The sequence below is a fragment of the Rhineura floridana genome, chromosome 6 (assembly GCF_030035675.1).
Source record: "Rhineura floridana isolate rRhiFlo1 chromosome 6, rRhiFlo1.hap2, whole genome shotgun sequence".
Taxonomy (NCBI): domain Eukaryota; kingdom Metazoa; phylum Chordata; class Lepidosauria; order Squamata; family Rhineuridae; genus Rhineura; species Rhineura floridana.
In genome coordinates, this window is record NC_084485.1 from 94,290,187 (window position 1) to 94,314,545 (window position 24,359).

At 41.9% G+C, this 24,359-nt stretch overlaps 1 protein-coding gene across 1 annotated transcript; it reads right to left on the reverse strand.

The window, feature by feature from the left end:
* Positions 1-492: 492 nt before the first annotated feature.
* Positions 493-24,074, reverse strand: FAM151A (family with sequence similarity 151 member A). Its single transcript, XM_061630639.1, has 7 exons — positions 23,939-24,074; positions 17,699-17,845; positions 10,322-10,474; positions 7,757-7,916; positions 4,754-4,978; positions 2,667-2,806; positions 493-659 (listed from the first exon to the last, which is right to left on the reverse strand). Exons 1-7 carry the CDS (start codon positions 24,072-24,074, stop codon positions 643-645), a joined length of 978 nt encoding a protein of 325 aa, XP_061486623.1. The 3' UTR covers positions 493-642.
* Between the last annotated feature and the right edge of the window lie 285 nt (positions 24,075-24,359).

Sequence of the window (24,359 nt, forward strand, 5' to 3'; positions counted from 1 at the left end):
ATATTTTGTTCAGGTCAGCCAATTTGCCTGTCTTGAAACAGAATTGGTGTAGGACTTGGAAACTTTTCAAACCACAGGTAATACAGAGAACCTTGCTCTTTTGCCTTTATATGACCACTAAAATCTGCATTTAAAAATCAGTAGGGCTAGACATTTTTAATGTATAAATCCCTTATACATATTGAAATACGTGTTTGTTCATGAAAACTGATTTTTAAAGTATAAGTCCAGTGATGATGCTCCAGCCATATCTGACTAATGTTCATGGGCAAAATCTGATAGAGAATTTGGTTTAACTTCATTCGTTTGTCAAGTTCTTAAGAGCCATGTCTGCTTTCTCTTTAAAGTGGTCACAACCAAAAGGAATAGTCTATAAATTGAAGGCATTTCCAACATGTTGATGCAGTGGAACTATCTAGATTACACAAAAGTTGAAAATAATATTTCTTGGAGAACTTGCTGTACTGATGATGCATTGGTACCTTTTTACTGTGTACAATAAAAGTCAAGTAGTCAAAGTAGCAGAGGTTAGACTTTGTAGCTGATCTGATGATATCAGTTGAGACACTTGCCGTCTGGAGCTTCCTGTTGTGCTGAGAACCAAGGACAAGTAAACCTGGATCTGAACATCTAGTCCATGTGTTAAACTACTAATCCAGCTGTAAAACAAAGAAAGTCAACTAGATTCTAGACCATACCACTGCTGGTGATATGGCTTTGGTCAGGAGTAAGCTGCAGGACAAGAACCTAGTCAAATTTGAGTCTCTGCTATGGCTTAGCTCTCCTGGAGCTCCTCAGTGTGCCAGCTGAGCTCAGAGATGAAAGGTTACTGACCTTAAGATTAAACAAAAGTCTTGAAACCTTGCAGAATCAATGTACAAAGAGTAAGACTTGGGTGCAGTCTCCTTGATTCTTGGTGCTTTGCCCCTCTTGATTGAAACTGGAGACTGAAATACTTGTTCATGAAAACTCCAAATGCCTTTAATACTATTAAACAGCTGGTCCTCCAGATGATGCTGGGCTGCACTTCCCATCATCCCTGACCTTGGCCATGCTGGCTAGGGCCAGTGGCAGTTGGAGTCCAGCACCATCTGGAGGGCCACAGGTGTCTCATTCCTGGTAGGGAAGGTTCATAGCTTAGTGGTAGAGAACCAGCTTTGCATGCAGAAGGTCCCAGGTTAAGTTCCCAGCATCTACAGGGAGGGCTGGGTATGTCCCTTGTCAGAAACCCTAGAGAAGGTAGTGTCAGTCAGTGTAAATCAAAAGTAGCCAACTTGGTGTCCTCCAGTTGTTGGATTACAAATCACATTAGCCCAAGCCAGAATGGCCAAAAATCAGGAATTATAGGAGTTGTAATAAAAAAACATTCAGATGGTGCCACATTGGCTATCCCTGGTGTTGAACTAGATGGATCACTGGTCTGACTCTGTGTAAGACAGCATCCTGTGTTTCTAAAATATCTCCTTTGTTGTTTACCTAATTAGGACAGTGTCGGCTATCAAGCCTCTCCTGCTTTCTTCCAATGTTCTCCTTGAGATCTTGCTCATTATTTGATAATTGATGGGCTGTGATGTCACAGCCACAAATAAGATCATGGCCAAGGCACTATTTGAAATAGGCTCATACTCTTAGCTACACCTGTACACCAATCTGTCTGATTTTAAATAGGAATGGAAAATTCTATAGTGACTTGGGAAATTTGTGGCTTTCTAAAAGGAGTTTTAATTCTGCTGTAGACAGGAAGAGCCAACACTCTGAACTCTAAAGATCAAAGAAGTTTTGGAAGGAAGGTTAAATATTCAGTAATACTGCTTAGCTCCATTTGAAATACAAGGGTGTCCCTTCTCAAAACAATTCAAGGTAGAAGTAAGTATTTTTCTGGCCACTACCTTTTGAGGCATAATCAGTTTCTGGTGTGACTTTCTATTGTTTTTGCATTTTTGTAGATATGACTTGCAAGCCAGTTATATGTGTGACTCTAAATGGGCACTCGACTGAGCCTTGCAAGTAAAACCCACATAAGTCCCACAGTGGGGAGGGGAGCCTGGCTGGGAGTCCAGAGTCTGTGAGTACAAATCCCTGCTCATGTCTCCTGGGTGTCAAGGGCCAGCTAAAGATCACCCCCACAGTGAGTGGCTCAGGGGTTACATGCCCTGCCACCTGTGCAGCCGTGGGCAAGCTGCATAGTCCCAAGGAGCTCAATTGTCCCACAGCTGGCAGTTGCGGACAAAGAAGGGGCTGGCTTGTGCAGCTGTGTTAAGCTGAGCAGGCCCTAGCCAGCTGGGGAGGACTAGCCTCAGAGGGAGGCAATGGTAAACCCCCTCTGAATACCGCTTACCATGAAAACCTTATTCATAGGGTAGCCATAAGTCGGGATTGACTTGAAGGCAGTCCATTTCCATTTTAAGTCCCAACAATGTTTTGTTAGACCCCTTTCTGATTTTAATAATTTGTTGCCTAAAAGAAAGAAAACTTCATTTCTGAATGCTTCCCAGTCATTACAGGGAATCAGGCAAGTGGCTATTTACAAGCTTGTTGTATTAATTGCCCAGAAGAGGTGTGACTGTTACTATATGATATGCATGTCTCATGATCTCACTTTGACTTCCCCCTTATTTTGGTGGAAGCGTCTACTCTACATTTTTAAAGTAAAATTTAATACTCACATGCCAATTCTTTGAACCGAGTCAAAACAGGTTCATAAAGGTCATAATAAATTTGTTCAGGTTGGCTATTTTTTCGGATAAACAGGAGATCTTCTACTGTAACTGGATCAGTCTTCCCTTGCCAGAGAGTCAAACTGTACCTAGAAAAAGGCATTTTGGAGGTACTGGTAATTTTACATGCTATGAAGTCAAGGAATTAAACAGGAAATTATTCATTGCTAAGACCCAAACTACACATGTGTAGAAGATCCATGATTAGGCTGCAATCCTAATACCACTTCCTTGAGAGTAAGCCCTAATGAATTCAGTGGGACTTACTTTTGAGCAGACATGGTTACACTGAGAATCCTTGACAGTTATTAATAAAAGTATTTGTATACAGCCAATTCATATAATACAACATGGGGGTATACAGCAATATCGACAAGAACATATAAAACCATAAAACAGATTAAAATGATTGACTGATCAAAACATGTAAACAGTTGCATAGGTCTGCCTACATAACAAAGTCTTCAAAAGATGCCTGAACATCAAATGTGAGGATGCATACTAAATCTTTGCAGGGGATTGGTGTCATTAAATGCCCAACTTCTAGTGGAGGCCAGTTGGGCCTCTGTAACACATGAGATAACTAGCAGTGCTCCTCTGGGTATTCTCAGTGATCAAACTGGGATATAAGATCCTTAAGGTATCCGGGACCCAAATTGTTAAGATTAAGGGTATTGTATATTAATACAAGAGCCTTCAACCTGACCTGGTAGCATATGGTGTAGATGTTTTAGCAATGTTGTTGGCTATCTGCTCCCCATTAGCAGTCTAGCTGCTGCATTCTGCACTAACGGGCTTCTGGACCAGGCCCACAGGCAGTCCTGCATAGAATGCATTGTAGTAATCTAGTCTTGAGGTTACCAATGCATGGATTCAAGTGGCCATATTATCCCAATCCATATATGGCCATAGCTGGCATACCAGATGAAGCTGGTAGAAGGCACTCCTAAGCAACACATGGTCGCTTGGTTATCTAATGAGAGACTTATCCAGGAGAACCCCCAAACTATTACCAGTTCCTTTAGAAGGATTGCATCCCCATCCAGAGTAGGCAACTGACCTGTCTTCTGGTCACAGGAACAACCTACTCACAGAGCTACCCCCTTCCCAGGATTCAAAACAGTTTATTATGGGCCCTCATCCAGTCCAGGGCTTGCACAGCCTTTCCTGATTCAGATGTTATGGAGAAATATAGCTATGTGTCATCCAATGGCAGCTAGTGGCTCCATGTTAGTAAGGCAGTGGAATCTGCTCTGGGTTTAAGTTCAAACTTTTGCGGAGCAGTCCAAGGTGCTTAACCTATTGTGGTTATAGGTTTCAGGACCTTGGTCAGCTCCTTAAAACTTTGGACTAAAACCTAGAGTGGATTCCACTGCTCCACTGACATGGAGTCATCAGCTGCCGCTGGTGACATCAGCACACTGATGACATTGTGCTCCAAAACTCCTAATGACCACTTTTTGGTACCTGGGGCGAGCATCCTTGGTTGTGAATGTTTGATTTGACAAAATGGCATAAAAGGGAATGGAGAGCCAAATTGCAAAATTCAGAAAAGTGTAAAATGTGAAGGATAATTATGTTCCAATCCACACATTAGTCCAGGAGGTGTGAATCAGGTCAGTTCACACCAGAATTCCCAGAGTTCAAAGCATCCGTAGTGGTGAGAACCCCTTCCTCTTCCCCCACCTCCATTTTGCTGTGAATAAACAGACAGTGTTCTTGTGTTGGCTTTGCTGAAACATGTAGCAAGATCAATGTTGTATCTCATGGGTAATAAATATTCCCAAGGGAGCGCCTTTTGACAGGTTGATATGTTTTGTGACTGGAAATACGTAGATTTGTTGTAATGTTATCAGCAGTTCTATTTTGGCCAGATCTACTGCATATTTCCTACAGTAAGGAAGGGTGGGATATAAATCTAATAAATAAAATAAATATAGTTTGCACATTTCTCGTGTGAAATAAATAAAGATTTCTGAATCATCATCATCTTCTTGCAGTGGAGCTCAAAAATGAATATGCTGTCAATCTCTTACCTATTTGACTGGCTCAGAAGCCAACTCAAATGAGGCCAGGCTAGTCTTGCCATGACAGCTCTTACAGGGAAGGTGATTTGCTGAGGCAGCTTCCCTACAAGGCCATGCATTTCTTCAACCATTTTCTGTGTGTAGGTCTTGTTTGGAAAGAAAGGTAAATAGAGGGTTGACCATCCTGGGGAGAGAGTGCAGTTTGGGAACTTCTCCTGGATGAGTGAGAGGAATCTGGGGACGACAACAACAATATAGCTGCAACTGCATGGATCTAAAGAGGAAGCCATTCTAATTTTTCTCCATACTTGGAATAGGCAAGACGCGGAGCTCGTCTGGACAGATTCTCTTATTTAGGATTGGCAGTCAGTCTGGTCTCCAATAGTTTTCCCATCTGGCCCCAGCATGCCCTTACCCTCATCCCAAGGCCCTACCCTCATCCCAAGGCCCTTCCCTCATTATTTTTTGTTCCCTGTGATCTGCCATGTTATGCCAATATGAGCTAAGATACTACTAGCCTGCAAAATACAATCTGAAGTTTAGAAGGAAATCCTATTTGGCTGAATTATGATTAATACGTGGTTTCCAGGCACAAGCCAACTTGGCCATCTGACAGAGTCAAGTAGACACTTGGCATTATCAAGGATTATTTGCAAAATTGGCTCAGGGAAGCCCTGTGGTAGCAGAATAATTGACAATGTGTGATGATTTTGAGGCCTTTCAGATAGGAAATGTTGGCTCCATTGCAGACCAACAGCAAGGTTCTAGTTGCTATGCTAGATGGATGTGGGTTATTGGTTTCCCAAGCTATCTGAAGCAAATTTTTCCACATTTTGTTGATGTCTTGCCATGCATTTTAGGGTAGTGGGAATACTGAGTGCACATTGTACTTTATTTGCCCACTGGTGCACCCTCTTGCACAGATGTGAGGCAATTTTGATTATATGGGCCACTTCACATTATTGCTCGTGTGCACAGAGTTTACACAAGAAGAGGTATAAGAGCAAGTCTCAGGTTTTAATTCATCTGCCACCGTGCGTACAATGTTTGTGTCATAGAGCTGTAAATAGGAGTTCTGTGTATGTGGTGGAGAGTGTGTATATACCTGAACCGTGATCCTGTGTCCCACTACAGGCAGCATCTACACATGCTAGGGACCATGTGAAATGGCCATAGAACATAAAAATATAAGAAAAAAACTGCTAGATCAGGCCCAAGACCCATCTAGTCCAGTGTCCTGTTCTCACTGTGGCCAAATTAACCTTGTTAATATTTTAAGTTGGTTTGATCATTCTAGCTATCCAACAAGTGCTTGCTTGATCAGAAAAGTTTGTTAACCAGTCAGTAAAAAACTATAAGAGAGTGGGGCCAACTGCATCTTACAAGGTAAGGCATTCTTGGTATCAACATGTGCTACTACAGTCTATCCCCTAAACACAATACAAGAGACACAAATATATAATTTATCCTAGAATATGAAATATGTCTTGTTGAACAATATGTATAAGCTTTCTCATTTGGATGCATCTATCTCCATACATCAATAAGACTCCAATGTGTTACCCAGGACTGAAAACCCTTTTGGAACTTGTTTTTGTTGATATCTCTCTTTACTGATTTATCCATTTAGAATGTATGACTGCATTAGAGTCGCTGGCCAAAATCAATTCCTCTTCTTGGAACTTGTCTATCTCATTTATTACTTTAGAACAAAATTCAACTTGTGTGGAGTTTGGGACATATACTGCTACAATTGTGATTGCCTTGTTATCTAAAATCCCCTTTATTATTACATACCTCCCTCTTTGATCTTTAATGGAATCCTTATTCTCCCAGATTATTCTACCAATGATGTATATCCTACTCCTTTAGTTTTATTATTTGCACATGTGTGATATATCTGTCCTTTACATAATTTAATCACTAACACTTTGAATTGTGTCCAAAAACAAATTGGTAAGCAATGCAGTTATTGTAGAATAGGAGTAATATGATCCTGTGGGTGAGCGCCATCAACATATTCTGAAGAAACACGTTTTCAAAGACCTGTCAAGGGTAGTCCTATGTAGAACACCCTGCAGTAATCCAGTTTAGATGCAATTAAGGCATGTGTTACTGTAGTCAGGTCTGATCTTCTCAGGAATGAGCTACAAAATACTCCTTTCTGAGAGGCTGGAGAGCCACTGCCAGTTAATCGACAATACTGAGCTCACTGGAACAAAGTTCTGACTCTGTATAAGCTAGACTCCTGTGTTCCTGCCAGGGCTGGTTCCAAGGGGCAGCCAGGTGGGGCGGCCAGGTGGGGCGGCCAGGTGGGGCGGCCAGGTGGGGCGGCCAGGTGGGGCGGCCAGGTGGGGCACTGGCCTGAGGGCCCCTGAGGCTACAGGAGCCCCTGGGGGGGCCCTCTGCTCCCCTTCCGCGATTTGTGGCAGGATTGCTGCTGCGGATCGCAGGCTGAGAGCTTCAGAGCTCCACCATTCCCTTCCTTAACTTACCTTGTTCTGCGGTTGCACACACAGCGATGCCCTTAAGAAAGATGGCGGTTGAGGTTTTCATAAGGCGCTGAAGCCTCTGCCGCCATCTTGGCTGATGGCACGCATGCGTGCTTTGCGTTCGCATCCCTGCCATGAACCAAGATGGTGGCAGAGGCTTCAGCTCCCTACGGAAACCTCAGCCGCCATCTTTCTTAAGGGCACCACTGCATGCGCAACCGCAGAACAAGGTAAGGAAGGGAATGGCGGAGTCCCAAATCTCTTGCCGTGCATGAGTCACGGAAGGGGAGCGCTAAGGCTTGGGGCAGGCTTTTGCCCGAGGGCTCCAGCATGTCAGGGCTGGCCCTGCGTGCGCACACACGTGTATGTGTGCGTGTGCACATGTGTGCCAGGGCCCAGGTTAAGCTAGTGCCCAAGGGCCCTGGCATGTCTGGGGCCGGCCCTGGTTCCTGCCTTCTTGAGAAATTAGAACTGGAAAATTCATTCTGATACAGATACAATAAAAGATGATTTTACTCACCGGCTTGCGTTAACTGCAATATTAAAAGGTACATTTGGTCCTCTCAGAATGTCTGCATTTAGCCACACAGGCCTGTCAATATTCATTTGAGAGGAGGTTTTTGCTAATGTATCCAGAGATGGACCAACAGCTTTGATGCTTTTGAAATCCAGCTTGATAGCTATTTGGAGAAGGAAGAAAATCTTGTGAAATCCATCAGGTTCTGTTGGTGCTCCTCACCAGCCCCGTTTTGTTCTAGCATGAATTGCATGGCTAGATGAATGCCACCCATGAATAAGTACACTGTGGGCACTGCCATACTTTGCATGGATCTCTCACACATTCAGGTCAATTGCCTTTGAGCAATAAGAGTATATCTTCATAATTTTTCAGAAAGAAAGAAAGTGGGTACAGTGTGATAAAAAGCAAGGAATGTTCTTGTGCATCAAATCTGCTCCCCTCATCGGACTTTTTGCAGTAAGAAAAGTGACAGAAAACTATTATCCTGCACTTTCCACCATCATCTGATGGTGATACTGTATAACCTCTGCCCACATTTTCTGAAAAGAAATCAGGATTGATTGATCAATATAACTTCATCTGGTAGTGCCCGATAAGTCGCTTCAGGGTCCACCACTGAACAGAAAGTGCGATAAATAAAATGCAAGTAATAAAATAATTAGGGAATTTCCCATTCCTGACTGTAAGCTTCTCAGACTTGAGTGAACATCACCCTCTATACTTCAAGATTTTTCCTTATTCCACCCACCCACCCCATGGTAGATGGATGCATGTTCTCTTCCAAGTGTCTCCACCCAGCAATAAGCTGCTACTTCAAAGGTCAAAATATATGTTTTCCCGTTATGGGCTTCCTTCTATTCCACATTTTCTGTGATTCAGAAATACTCCTGCTTTTCTTTGCTTTGGCTGAGCTTTCCCATCTCTCTTTCCTAAATTTTTCCTGCCCACCCTTTTAGGCATGAATGAGGAACCTGTGGGTCTCTAGATTTGTTGGACTCCAACTCCCATCAGCCCTAACCAGGTTGTAGTCTGATAACATCTTGTGACACAGGTACCCCATCCTTGCTGTAAGAGCAACCAGTTGTCCATAGGCTGCTTTTTCCATTGAGGTGGTTTGTCCTCTCAGATGTTTAGATCAGTAGGGGCCTCTCTTGGTAGTTCTTCTACCCTCAGAAGGTTGGGGGAGGGTGGTTTGAGAGAGGGCATTCTCTGTGGCAAACCCTAAGTTGTGGGATTTTCTCCCCAAAGATTTGCATCTTGGACTTTCATTATGCTGAAGACACACTTTACCCTGGCCTTTGACACATGAGATAAATATTTTTAGTTGTGACTAAAACTAAATCACAACTCTAGTTGTGATTGTAGTTTGTTATAGGTGTTGTATTTTGTTGTTACCCACCCTGCGACCTTGTGGTGAAGGGTAATAAATATAGTAGTAGTGGTGGTGATGATGATGATGGTGTTCCTATTGGTGGTCGTACATTGCTCTCAGGAAGTTGCCCAGGGCAGTGTGTGTGCATTCATATATATGAAATAAGATGCTGTTGTGGGCTGTCCCCATGTATTTGTTGATTTCCCACTAAGAGTCCTTATGTGTGATATATATATGTATATATATATATGTATGTATATATATATATATATGTATATGTATATATGTATATGTATATATATATGTATATGTATATATATATATATGTATATATATATGTATATATATGTATATGTATATGTATATGTATATATGTGTATATATATGTGTATATATATGTATATATATATATGTAGTGTGTGAGTGAGAGTGAGAGAGGGGGGGGGGTAGGAGCCTGATTACACCAATATAAGCTTGCTTAGCCTGGTCGAAGATGCTGCGCCTGCTGTCAACAGTCCAAGGTTTGACTCCCACATTTGGTGAGATAAACGTTCATTTATTTTCTGGATAAGAATTATAGATACTGAAAAAGGTAACAGAATAGAAGCCTTAAGATAGATTGCAATGTAACTTGTTTGATTCTGACTTGCTGGCTAAAGCCAACTATATGCATTCACGTAGAATGTTAATTGTTAAGATGTGTTAAGAAATGTTAAAATGTTTAAGAAATAAATGTTATAAAGATACTCCACTGTTGAATTCCCATTTATTTTCCTGGTATCTCCCAAGAATTCTTGGAAGGGATCACCAACCATTAACTTGCCTAATCAGACAACTGCTGTCGATAAACCTGCAAGTGTAGGTATATAAGGACATATAAGGAATATGAATAGCCCCAGGGCAAAGGGGAGAAAGTGAGAAACCTCAGTCCTCTGCATTCACAAGAAAGAGGCCATCCAGGTGGTTTCAACACATGTGTAAGAGCAGTCATGCACCCTCTCAGCTATTTATGTGTATATCACACAGGGAAAGATCATAAGGCTGCCAATACAAAATACAGATAAATAAACAATTCCTCCTCAGCCTGTAAATTATACTTTTCAAACAAAACCAATTTAAGTAAAACAAACAAACCAAAATCCATTGGCCTTCCCACCCACTCGAATGGGTATCCCTCCTTTCAGCCAACATACCTTTATTGGATGACTTAAGCACAGCTTCCAGCCATTCCTGAAAGGTGTTATCACTGTAGATGTCAGGTGGGTGGGCCATGATAGGCCTGTCTGTCTCATTGGGTGTATTATATGCTTCAATGGTGACATCAGCTTCCAGGGCCATAACTTCACCTGTGTACAATCACACACAGAGAGTAGGGAAGAAAGTTCTGGGCAGAGTTTGGGCAAATTTTGCCCAGTGGCACCATTTTACATTTCAGTGGCTGGGATTGGAGCAAAGTCTAAGGGCCCCCTTCTAGATACATTCAGGTTCAACTGTTAAAAAAGCACTGTCATATAAGAGTGTTTGCTATGCTTCTCTTTTATCATTTTTAAAAATACCCAATAATAATTACAGCAAATATTATCAATACAGGACAAACATACATCATTTATAATGCAAAAGGATTTACTCATAGTGTACTATAATATCTATTCTTATTGCAAGGAGGGTTTAATTTTAATGAGAACTCAACACAGATAAGTTCTGGAACCTGGTTTCAATGAGAAATCTATTCTTGGCCATGTTATACGGCTAGCAATAACTGGCCATATTCAGAGTGCTTTTTCATCATCACTCAATTGCTAACTATAAACACATGCAATACATATGGACTTTTATATTTTATTTATTTATTTATTCGATTTATATCCCACCCTTTATAGGAGCCAGTAAGGTCATCTAGGCAGAAGTTGTGATTTCCAAGCAAATGTGAGTCCTAGTACCTTTAAAACAGCTTCCACGCAGGATTCAGTTCTGCTCATACATGCAAGTTTTGCACAGAATCCATACCACATCCTCATCAAAATGATGTCCCATATGATTTTCACAGTTCATCTAGATTTACTGTTTCCACAGAAAATCCAATTAAGTAAAAAAAAACCCAGAATCAATAAATTCAGATTAGATGGGAGAGAATGTGGAAAGGCATTTTGATAGGGTCAATGTCCTCTGGATGCTGCAGAAATCTTGCATGTGTGAACAGCACAGAATCCACAGTAAACTGTTGCACGGAAGTGCCCTCATTATAAACACAGAACATATTTGCTTTGTAAAGTGTGTTGAGCATCCATGCCTATCCCACCTACTTAACTTCTGTTGCAGCACTGAGCTAGGTTTTGATAGTTGTATCTTAAGACATTACTAGTTAAGCACCCTGAATTACTATTTGGTCAGTAAAAACCACACAGAGTCTTGAGGACAATCAGATTTATGAAGATGACATAAGGTTTCATGGACTAACTAGGTTCCACTTTATTGGATTATTTGATGAAGTGGACTCTGATTCATGAAACCTTATGCCAGAGGTAGCCAAAATGGTGCTATCCAGATGTTGTTGGACTCCAACTTCCATCAGCCCCAGTCTGGGCCATGATCAGGGATCATAGAATCATAGAATAGTAGAGTTGGAAGGGACTTATAAGGCCATCGAGTCCAACCCCTTGCTCAATGCAGGAATGCAGGGGTGATAGGAGTTGGAGTCCAACAACATCTAGAGAGTACCATGTTGGTTGCCATAATAAATTTGTTCATGTTTCAAGTGTCACAAGCCTCTGGGTGGTTTTTGCTGCAACAAATTAATGCACTACTCCTCTGGTATTTGGTGACTGTCTTCAACATAGCCATTGCTGCTTTGATCTAGTCATATATGCCTTCAGTCATATCATTATTCACTAGAGTAATCCATCAATAGGTTCCTCCTTTCTTTGGTCATCATTTTATTGTAAAGCAGAGATGGGGAACCTGGGGCCCTCCAGATGTTGCTGAACTGCAGCTCTCATCCACCCAAACCATTGGCCATGATGGCTGGGGCATATGGGAGTTGGCATTCAACAACATCTGGAAGGCTATGGTTTCTCTGATTTAGGCCCCATCTGCACTGTACAGATAAAGCAGCATCATACTTTAAACAGTAATGGCTTTCCCCAAAGAATCCTGGGAACTGTAGTTTAAGGGTGCTGAAAATTGTTAGGAGACCCCTATTCCCCTCACTGAGTTACTATTCCCAGAGAGGTTTAAATGATCAATCCCTCTTCCCACATAACCCTGGGAATTGTAGCTCTGTGAGGGGAGTAAGGGTCTCAGAATAACTCTCAGCACTCTTAACAAACTCCAGTTCCCAGGATTCTTTGGGGGAAGCCATGACTGTTTAAAGTGGTATAACACTAGGAAGTTCCTTATACTGAGTCAGACCATCTAGCTCAGCAGTGTCTGCATTCATTGGAAGCAGCTCTCTAGGGTTTGAGGCAGGAGTCTCTCCCAGCCCTAACTTGAGACGCCAGGGATTGAATCTGGCACCTTCTGTACTCAAAGCAGATGCTCTACAGCTGAGCTACTGTCCTTGCCATGCTTTAAGTCTGTTACTGCTTTAAATGTATAGTGCAGATGGGGCCTTTAATAATATACAAACTGTTGTCTAAGGAAAAGGAGAAACTGATAGAGTTCATAGGACAAAGAAATAGAACACTGCTAAAAATGCACCCAATACACAACATATTCAGATCTAACTGAAGTAAATATGCATTTGGTGTCTGACCCACCAGGACAGTAGCTTTCCTAAATTTGCAGAGGCCCTCCAATTTTTTAAAATATTCCTCTTGCTAACTGATAGATATTTGAAGAGAAACCTCTCTATTCCACTTCCTTGATCAGGAAGGATTTCAGCCCCTCCCAATGAAATGCTCCATTTTGCCAGTAAAAAGTCTGATGTAAGCTGATATGGAAGCAGAAGAGTTCTGCATCGGCCTGGAGCTTTCTGCCCATTCCTCTAGTTTCATTATCATAAGGTGATAAGCCCCTTCAAATAGAGTGGGAACCATAGCTTTCCATGCTGACGGCGCTGTCTTATCTCATGTAACTTGAATCAATTGCTCATTCTTATCACAATGTGAGCCATCCTTTCCCCTTATCATTGCAGATTTGTCTGCCTTGATGTAGTTAATATGTTAAAGTTTAGCAGGACTTTTCAATCATGGTTGTTAATCCATAGTTATAAAAAATGTATTGGAAGACATGTATATTAAAAACCATTTTGAATCAAGAATTAGGCCCTTAACGTTATCTTCTGTGCAGGAAGCAACTTTCCCCACAACCAGATAGATTGACAAATAAACTGGAGGTGCTTTTCTGTCGATTAAGGCTTATCAACAAGTTCTCACTCCCATTACCAGGTCTATATCCCTTTAGCCCCCATGTGAGTGGTTTAATGTGGGTTTCCCATGAGGTCATAGCACTAAGGTACATGTTCTAAGCAGTATTTGAGGGAGCGAAAACACTTGGCAGCTTGAGTTTCAAGACCAACTTTCTTCCCTCCTGCTGGTCTCCTTTCTGGCTGTACATGGGAGGAAGGTTTGTTTCTTGGGAACTGTGCACAAGAGCACACCACTTTTAGCAAAGAAGACCAAAATCTCAATAAGCCTGGGAAGGTGAAGACAGAATGATTCAGCATTCGTAGAACAGTTGTTTTGGAAGCATCTTCACTATGGGCAGTTACAGTCCAAATGTACCTTTTTTCTCTCCAAAAAGTAACCTGTCTGAAGAAGCTTTATGGAGTGGTTCTGAATCAACGAGAAAAGTGAGTGTGGTGTCACTCTCATACCTTCCCCAGTCTCTATGTGCGGCGGCATCACATTTTTTAAAAAAGAAAAGAAATGAGATAATTGGGGCCAGGGGAAGATTGCCAGCTGATCTAATATTCACCTTCCTGCTATACTTGTATACAGGCAAGTGTAAAGCCAGGATCACACTGTAGGTATGGAACCTTCATTTAAACGTTTCATCTGTCTTCACATTTAAAGCTGTCCTTCCTCCCACAGTACTGTGGCTGGAGATTGGGCCTACTCCTGTCTAGAGTCTTATTAGGAATGGGTGCATGGGTTGGGTTATGCACAACTTTGGAGAAAGACACACACAAAATTCTTCCTACTGGACTATAGAGGAGTGCATATCTTAGAACTGTCAGCATTAGACTAGTAGGAAAAAAGGTGATACATGTGAAATGCAGTTGGCTTTGCCATGGTAACCAAATGCATAAAAGTGCATCATAAGCTTTACCATCTTGGATAGCATGCCTATTGGTGGTATCAGTGGTACATGCTATGGTAACCTCGCGTCTGGACTACTGCAATGTGCTTTACGTAGGGCTACCTTTGAAGACGATTCGGAAGCTACAGCTAGTGCAAAATGCGGCAGCCAGACTGCTAACAAGAACTAAGCGGTCTGAGCATATAACACCTGTGCTAGCCCGTTTGCACTGGCTTCCAATATGCTTCCGGGCCAGATTCAAAGTGTTGGTACTTACCTATAAAGCCTTATACGGCGCGGGACCACGATATCTGTCGGAACGCCTCTCCCGATATGAACCGGCCCGTACACTACGGTCTACTACGAAGGCCCTCCTCCGGGTTCCGACTCATAGGGAAGCCCGGAGAGTGGTGACAAGATCTAGGGCCTTCTCAGTGGTGGCCCCCGAACTATGGAATGGTCTCCCCGAGGAGGTGCGCCTGGCGCCGACACTATCATCTTTTCGGCGCCAGGTTAAAACCTTTCTCTTCTCTGAGGCATTTTAATTCCTGTTAATTGTAAATTATTATATTTTGATTTTAGACTGTACAGTTTTGTGTACAGTTTTGTGTTATTTTTATTGTATTTTTAATGTTCACCGCCCAGAGAGCTGTTGCTAGTCGGGCGGTATATAAGCTTAATTAAATAAATAAATAAATAAATATTGTCTTAAACGCAGTGGAAAGAAACCAAAACCCCATGAAGATGGACTGTAGAAACAATTCTGTGCATCTGTCACTGACAAAAAGGGCAGGGTTTTGCATTTGGTGCAAAATTCTGTATGCTTAGACTCCAAAGTTTTATTTCTTTACGTTTCTAGCCCTTATACTGGCAGGGAGAAGCTTGGAAAGGTGTGGACAACTGCTTTTTCCAGCAACAAAGTTCTGTGAGTGAAAACAAGTTTCAGGGATGATGACTCTCTCCAACTGCACATACAAACTGATATTTATATAGGTATAGATATATGTATAGGGAAGCTCACTACAACTTCCAGCAGTGGAAGAGTGAGTCTTTGTAGTGTATTCTCCCTTTCTATGGCTAGCAGAAGCAAAACGAGGGGAAATACACAATAATGGAAGTTATACTTTGGAAGAGAGCCAGTGTGGTGTAGTGGTTAGAGTGTTGGACTACAACCTTGGAGACCAGGGTTTGAATCCCCACACAGCCATGAAGCTCACTGGGTGACCTTGGGCCAGTCATTGCCTCTCATCCTCAGAGGAAGGCAATAGTAAACCACCTCTGAGTACCACGTACCATGAAAACCCTATTCATAGGGTCACCATAAATGGGGATCGACTTGAACGCAGTCCATTTCATTTTTCATCACATAATGAGAAGACACATAATGAGAAGACATGGTTCACTAGAAAAGACAATAATGCTGGGAAAAACAGAAGGGAGTAGAAAAAGAGGAAGACCAAAAAAGAGATGGATTGATTCCATAAAGGAAGCCACAGATCTGAACTTACAAGATCTGAACTGGGTGGTTCATGATAGATGCTCTTGGAGGTCACTGATTCATAGGGTCACCATAAGTCATAATTGACTTGAAGGCATGTAACAGTGGTTCCCAACCTTTATGAGTACAGGACCTTCTTTATAAGCTAAAGAAATTCATGACCCCCCCCATGCTAATTGTAATTTTAGTCTCTGTTAATTGAAAAAATGGCCCGTGGCAAAATCGCATCTCCAAATATCCTTTTCCATGAAAAGCTCCCTGCAGACAGGGAGGTGTTGTCTTAATGCAAAGGTCCAATCAAATTGGTATCCCCCTCCCCCCCACCTAGTCTAAAGATGTACAGTTCTGTCTCCCAACACTAGTGGGTTACAGTGTTGGACTAAGATCCAGGTTCAAATCCCCACCCAGCCATGAAGTCCACTGGGTGACCTTGGGCCAGACACAGTCTCTCAGCCTGACCTATCTCACAGGGTTGGTGCAAGGATAAAATGGATAGTGAGGGGGGGACTATGTGTACCATCATGAGCAACTTGGAGGAAAAGTGGGATATAAATTCAGTAATAATTAAATAAATTAATTTCAGCTGCTGTATGTGGACCCCAGCCTCAGCCAACCTGCTGAGCTTTATAATAATGATGATGATGATGAAGAAGAAGAAGAAGAAGAAGCAGCAGCAGCAGCAGCAGCAATGTGGTAGTGGTGGGGATGCTAGATTGTGAAGACAAAAGGGTGGATAGGTTGAGTAGAGGGGTTAGTGCTTTTAGGCCTTGGGAGGATTATCAAAACTGATGACTTGATTAGCATGCACTTGGGAAATGAGAGCGGAGCAGAAGACAGATCAGCACACACACAAACACATCTGCCCCTCCTGCAAGCATTTAGGCACGTGGGATGGAGAAAGCCCTCGTAGCATCTTGGAAATGAGGGCAGAGTGTAGGTGGAAGAAAGGGGCGGGGGATGCTGGCACACAAACTTAGCCTCAGAGAAGGGGGGGCGAGCAAGTCCTGAACTTCCTCATTGCTCCTTGGCTGCATCTGGGCCGAAGGAGAGTTCTGGGCAGCCTCACAAGAATAATTTTTTAAAGGAGACGGCAGTATATCAGGAGTCAAGAAAGGCAGGCAGGCTGGCTGCCAGGAAGGAAGGGGGAAAGTAGCCTTTCCTTGTAGCCTTGCTTCTTTTTGCTTCACGAAAAGTTCTCTTCTCTCGTTCGGAGTAAGGGTGTCATCAGCAGCGGCAGTGTGAGGAAACAGGAGTCATAATAGTCATCCCCTCTTCTTCCTGGTAGCTCCACCCTCAGCCTCCTTTGGCATCTGCCACGTGTTTTATAGGCAGGTGCCTGCCTTCAGCACGCCTGAAAGATGCTCTGGTGCTTCAGCAAAAGCCCTCCCCTCTTGTTTGGAGCAAGGGGGAGGTGTCATCTGTAGCGGCAGCAGGGAGCAAATTGTCCAGGTAATGAAGACTTTTTTTAAAAAGTTAATAAATAATTCATTTACTGTTTGCGGTCCCTCTGGATTACTTTGTAGCCCCCCGGGGGTCACGGCCCCCAGGTTGGGAACCACTGGCATATAACAACAACAACACAATAATGAAGTATTTAAAATAAAGATATGGGCAAAACTTGCATAATTTATTCAGGTTGCAAATCTTGATGCAAAATTTGAATCTATATTTTATTTTAAAAAGATTAGGGTTTATATGCAGCCTTGAAAGCACAGTTTGCTCTATAAAATCAGGAGGGTTTTTTTGCCTGAAATATAACTACTGATTTTCTTTCCTACTCTGGTACTCTTTGCCAGGCTTGTCCTAATTGGGGAGAAGAAAACATGCTTCTTACTCTTTAAGGCCTCTTCCATCTCCTGCTTTCTGTTTGCAGCATGGTACCAACTGACCAATAAACCATCTTTTCTGTCAATTCTCTTCAGATTTAGCAGATAATCCAACATATCTCCACCTGTACTGAAGGCTGGCCTGGGTGCCATGTCTGAAAGATCAGGATCCAAACAGGAAATTGTAGAGAAATAAATATGGATTACTTATAATAACAACTTAACCAATACACAAAATAAAAGACTTGTGGAAATAAGAACAACTCCCTGTGTCATCTTTGGTTCTTAGACGCACTTAGTGAATATCTTCTGTGGAGGAACATACCATATTTCATTCATTTCAATAAGGGAAGGGGCAACAGTTTCTTTCTAAGTAAGATGTATTTGGCTGGTAACAAAAATGCATTTAACATTAGGACCTGACTTGTTCTAACGAATGTATGCCATATCTAAATTTTCTGACACCCAAATACAGAAGAGCAATTTTATTGGAACATTTTAACATTTGACCTTCTCAGATCCTAGATAGCAGCTTTGCCAAAGTTCCATTCAAGGATAGGTGCTACAGTGCCTTGCAAAAGTAATCAGACCCCTGACCAATGCTCTCTTATTACTGAATTATAAATGGTACATTGTAATTGTGTTCTGTATGATATTTTATTTTGAAACACTGAAACTCAAAATCAATTATTGTAAGGTGACATCGGTTTTATGCTGGGAAATGTTTGTAAGAAACTAAAAACTGAAACATGTTGCTTGCATAAGTATTCAATCCCCGTGCTATGGAAGCTCTCAGTTTACATGGATGAAAGAAATTGCCCTATTGAGGACACAGTTACTTTACCATTGGCCTCCACCTGTGAAACATTAAAGTTGCTGTCACGTTGTCAGGATAAAACCCCCACTGTTGAAGGTCTGGCTGTGGATCTGAAGGAAAATTAAGACCAAAGAGCATTCTACGGAAGTGAGAGATAATGTAATACAAATACATATATTAGGAAAAGGGTAAAAATAATATCCAAGTGTTTGGATATCCCACTGAACACAGTTGGATCAATAATCAGGAAATGGAAGCTGCATCACACTACCCAAGCACTGCCCAGAAAAGGCTGTCCCTCAAAACTCAGCACTCGAACAAGAAGGAGACTTGTGAGGGAAGCCACAGAGAGGCCAACAATCACTTTGACAGAGCCACAGAGTTCAGTGGCTGCGAGTGGAGTAATGGTGCACCAATCAACCATATCAAGAGCTCTACATAACACTGGCCTGTATGGGAGGGTGGCAAGAAAGAAGCTGTTACTCAAAATGTACCATCTGAAAGCACATCTGGAGTTTGCCAGAAAACATAAGAGTGCCCCAGGTGCAATGTGGGAAAAGGTTTTGTGGTCAGATGAAACCAAGATGGAGATTTTTGGCCAAAACTCAAAGGGCTATGTGTGGCACAAACCTAACACTGCCCACGCCTCAAGAAACACCATCCCTACAGTGAAGTATGGTGGTGGCAGCATCATGCTGACCTTACAATAATGGTTTTTGAGTTTCAGTGTTTCAAAATAAAATATCATACAAATAGGGCAATTTCTTTCATCAGTGTAAACTGGGAGCTTCCATAGCACAGGGGTTGAATACTTCTGCAAGCAATATGTTTCAGTTTTTTGTTTCTTACAAACATTTCCCAACATAAAACCAATGTCACCTTACAATAATTGAGTTTCAGTGTTTCAAAATAAAATATCATACAGAACAAAAGTATAATGTACCTTTTGGAATTCAGTAACATGAGAGCACTGGTCGGGGGTCTGATTACTTTTGCAAGGCACTGTATCCTTAGAATCACTTGGAGCTTAAAAACAACCTTTTATATTCTTCTACTGTAGGCTTCATCAAGGGGTTAGAGAAAATGCAATTTATCCCACTATGAGGTGATTTCCTGACTGATCCATAGAGATCCTTTTAAATATTTTCCTGGAGGGGATCTAATAAATCTGTTACTGAACAAGTGGCAATATATCAGAATGTTATACTTAGTGGAGGCCAGTAGGGCCGTGTGGGTAGTTGCTCTCCTAGCCCAACACTGTGCTTCGCTGCCGCTTATCAGGAGGGAAAGGCATAGAGTAGAAACACACTTGCTGTTCTGCCAGTTCCAGTGCGTCTCCACCTCTCTCTTCTGAAAATGGGGACACAGGATGCTAGTCAAACCCTGCCCCTTTTTACTATAAAACCTGATGGGAGCAGCTTGAGTGTTTGTTTTTAATTCAGCTTCAAAAAGATTTCGCAACAAATCAGTAGATCAACCCATTCCCCCTCCAGGTGTGGCTAATGGAAATGCTTTGATTTGGTGACTAGTCTGTTTACAGCCATAGGGAGCTCATGAGATGCAGTGTAGTGAAGCCAGTATGCTGCTTCTGCTGCTGCACCACGCTGAGCTCCCTGCACCTTGTCCCTCCCCATCTTGGTAAGTGGTAGTGACACAAGGTGTTGGGAAGCTGGGACAGCAATGCAGCCCCACCTGTACAGCTCCTCTGGCCACTACCAGTTGTAATATCTCTCAGATCTGCTGTGATTGTTATTTACTAGCCTGTCAACTTGAATGATTCACAGTTGGTTCTTCTGAGGTTGTGATTTTGCATTATTTTATATTATGTACTTTGCTTAATAGTCAGCTGACCATAATAAACAATTAAATGATTGATTTAGCATTAAGTACCCAAAACTTGCAAGGAGGATATTATGAAGTTTTATTAGTGATGGGAATTTTGCATGGCTCAGGTGGATCTGTCTTCACATCTTGGCTTTCCCTTCAACTGCTTACTAATTCTTGGCTTAACTTTCTTCTCTGCTATGTAGAAATGCTTATATTTTACCCCCACAAAAATATAGCAAAGATCCATGATTCACATGGCCAAACTTCTGTGCAAATTCTAATAAGGAAACAATCACACCAGACATTTATTCCACTATTGCTCCACTTTAAACAGTCATAGCTTGCTTCAAAGAATCCTGGGAAGTATAGTTTGTGAAGGCTGCTGAGAGTCGCTAGGAGACCCCTATTCCCCTCACAGAGCTACAGTTTCAGAGTTCTCTGGGAAGAGGGACTAACTGTTAAATCACTCTGAGAATTGTAGCTCTATGAGGGCAATAGGAGTCTCCTAACAACTTTCAACACCCTTCACGAACTACACTTCTCAGGATGCTTTAGAGGAAACCATGACTGTTCAAAGTGGAATAATAGTGGAATAAATATCTGGTGTGAATGTAGCCCCAGTACTGAAGAAGAAAGCCACTCAGCCTATGGAATTCTATAACATAGGAAACTGCTTTGTACTGACTCAAACCATTGAAACATCTGGCTCAGTATTGTCGACACTGACTGGTAGTGGATCTCCAGGGTTTCAGACAGGAAACATCTCCAGCTGTCCCTGGAGATGCCAGGTATTTAAGTTGGAGCCTTCTGCAGGCAAAGCAGGTGCTCTACCACTAAGCTATGGCCTTTCCTCTATAGGTTAGGGAAGAGTTAGCAAGACTGTGAGGATTGCGCTGTGGTTGGGTTGAGTATGTGTGCACCTCGGAGAAATCAACAGTCACTTACCCACTACTCAGCCACCTTCTGAGTTTACTCATTATTCATTTCTTGAAATCAGCCCCAGAAATGTCCAGTGTGGCTAAAATAACCCTACAATTGGTGTCTAAGAAAGAAAGCATTCACATTGTACAGATGTCTACTTCAGAACCTTCTGCTTGAGGAACAGGAAGCTTGCTTACATTTCCATCAACCTCAGTATCGCCAGTCAAACATATCATTTGACAAATGTAGCATCTTGTGTTGGGAGTAGGACCAGTGAGAAACTATTACCTATTCATTAATAGGCAAAAAAAGTTGCGGTTTATGAACGTACCTATAGCCAGATATTTCTATCAAACTTTAAAAAGCAGGGAAATTGGGCAGCTATAGTGAATGCACCAGGGGAGCAGAAGACCTGACCTCCTCTCTGAGATATTGTACTGCCCTACAAAGTTGTCAAAATGCAAACACAATTTGGGTTGGTCTTTCACAGTCCAATCCACTTCTGTGTAGCTTGGAAAAATTTGGTAACATGTGCCTCTGAGCATATGGTGAGTGGTAGCAACCTGCCATCTCCAAAGATGGAGAATTACATTTTTGTATGTTTGTTGGTGTTCTTACTTTGCTGCTTTTCTGTGTTACTACTGTTTCTACAGAGAATCTAACCTAGAAAATTATATTTCTCTCGTTATTCATCCTAGAAATCTGTGTCAAATTTATTTTTATTAATTTCAAAGCCTTTTTATTGGTCAATGTCATAGGATGGTGAAGGCAGTCTTTTGTGTTTCAAACTGGAGGTTATGTTCCATTTCTATTTTAGGTGCATTAATAGTTCAATATGAAACGGCAGTTTGATGTAAAATCAGACGGATTACAATAAGTTGCTACTTAAGCAATGACTCTAACTGTTGGAAAAAACAAACTTGGCCTGCCCAAGATGCAAGTGTTTAGCTTGCTGTGCTTAAACCCCTCCACTTAAGGTGGGCATAGTCAATTAAAAACATAGAGCACACCTACAATTTTGCTACAATATGTTTCACCTCCCACTGTTTTATCTTGTGCAAACTGAGACACTCCTCATGTTCATTGGAAACTATTCTGCGGAATAGTCAGTGCCATTTTTCCACAATTGTTTTTGGAGTTTTTTTAGTGTTGCAAAATGTTGCTGTACTTCACATATTCACAGAAACAGAAGGAAAAGAAAATTATTTACTATAGGAAACTTCACTAAAATTGCAAAGTAAATCAAACCTATTTAAAGTGACTATCTGAACGATCTCAACTTTCTTAATACTGTTGCTTCCTCCCTGCTAAAACAATATCAGCACAGCACATCTTGTTTCTGTTATTTGGGCTGATTGCAGGTGTTGCCACCACTCATCATATGCTCAGAGGCACATGTTATCAAATGAAGGGAGAAGGGAAGGGGAAGAGATTAAGTGGGTGAGCACTGGGAAGAGGGGAAACCGCTTTTCTTTCCGAAAGGAAAACATTGTGAACAGTATCATTTTTCAGGGTTTCCCCCACCTTCTTATTCTACAGCAGGCATACGTAGTCTCCTACCCACATTTAAACCAAAGCTGTCCCTGGCCATATCCACACCAGACCTTTATTTCATTTTAGATTATCATTGCTTCTGGGAAGTGTAGTTAGTGGAAGAATCCTGGGAAGTGTAGTTAGTGGAAGATGCTAAGAGTTGCTAGGAGATGACCTGTTCCCCTCACAGAGCTTCAATCAGAGCAGCTGACTCTTATTCCCCTGACAGAGCTCCAGTGGCCAGAGTGGTTTAAGTCTCCTCTCAGCACCCTTCACAAACTACACTTCCAAGGATTCTTTAGGGGAAGCCATGACTGTTTAAAGTGAAATAAAGGTCTGATGTAGGTGTGGCCCCCTGATTAGGCAAGCCAAGCAGCTGTGAGTCTGGCTTTTAGAACACACAGACAGTTGGTTTTGACTGAGCATGCCTGGGCTTATCATTGGCTTCAATGCTAAATTTCTTAAATTAATTAAAACTCAGCCAGGCATTTTTCTAACTTTTAACCTGCAGAAGATGAAGGTCAGAGTATGGGGCAAGATCAGTAATAGGATTACAGGTACTCAGTGAACATTGCTGATTTTTAATTAATTTAAACAAATTGTGAGAACTCTGACAGAAAAAAGTCCAAAAGGGGTCTGGGTTTTCTCTCTCTCTTTTTACACTTTGAACTCTCGAGTTTCTCGGACTGTTTTGTGTATCGCCATGAAAATTGACAGGGTTGTTAAGCATGTGTTTCTGAGTTCAGGACTATAGGTTTTGTAAGGTTTTGTTTTGAAATGAGCTTATGGGAAGCATCAGAATGGCATGCGGGGGTATTTTCCATTTAACATTGCGGAATGTGAAAAATCCATGCTGGCTATAGTATACAGCAACTTTTGTGGCTGTATAATATGGCCAAAACTCATGATGCATAAAGTAGTTAACCATGTACTTGCCTGCATTCCTCCTTTTTGGCATTATATCAGATGGACTGTGTAAGTAAAATGTTTAGAATGGACTACTCTCATAGCTGTAACAGAGAGCCTACCCAGCCAACATGTAGATAAAAAATATATTACAAATGCTAGGCCTTCAATCGCAGCATTTGTGTGAAACTCACAGTCATACACTGCCCTGATTTCAACAAACCCAGTTTGCTCAGCTTAGTACCTTGTTGGAATTTCCTGGCAACTGTCAGAGATACGGTAAGAACTGTGCAAACAGAAATCACTGCCACAGCACAGATTGCAGCAATGACAACTCCTCTTCCTTCAATGGAAGGACACTTCTTGCTGGAAACTGTCATATTCTTTTAAGCCCACTAGAACGTACACAGCTTCGCCTAAACAATTGCCACTTCCTTCCAAAAAACAGGATGAGAAAGTACATGAAAGTGGAGGGGGAATTCCAAATGGTTAAACTCCAGCCAGAAACTTCAGTCCCCAAAAAGAGAAACCAGAACAAAGAGATCTTAATGCAGACAGTCTACTACTTTTTTGTAGGAGTCACCTTTTTAAATCCAGCACAGCTCTGGAGGAGTTTCCTTCCAATAATCCACTGTTGCCTTGTGGGATTTCCTTAATAGTTTTTG

What these genes read in the sequence shown, in the direction of transcription:
- FAM151A (XM_061630639.1), bottom strand. Translation starts at nt 24,074, where the DNA reads ATGACAGTTTCCAGCAAGAAGTGTCCTTCCATTGAAGGAAGAGGAGTT. An exon ending in TGCCAGGAAATTCCAACAAG is followed by an intron (nt 17,846 to 23,938) that starts GTACTAAGCTGA and finishes CTGATCTTTCAG; the next exon opens with ACATGGCACCCAGGCCAGCC. An exon ending in CTTCTGAGCCAGTCAAATAG is followed by an intron (nt 2,807 to 4,753) that starts GTAAGAGATTGA and finishes GCCTTTTTCTAG; the next exon opens with GTACAGTTTGACTCTCTGGC.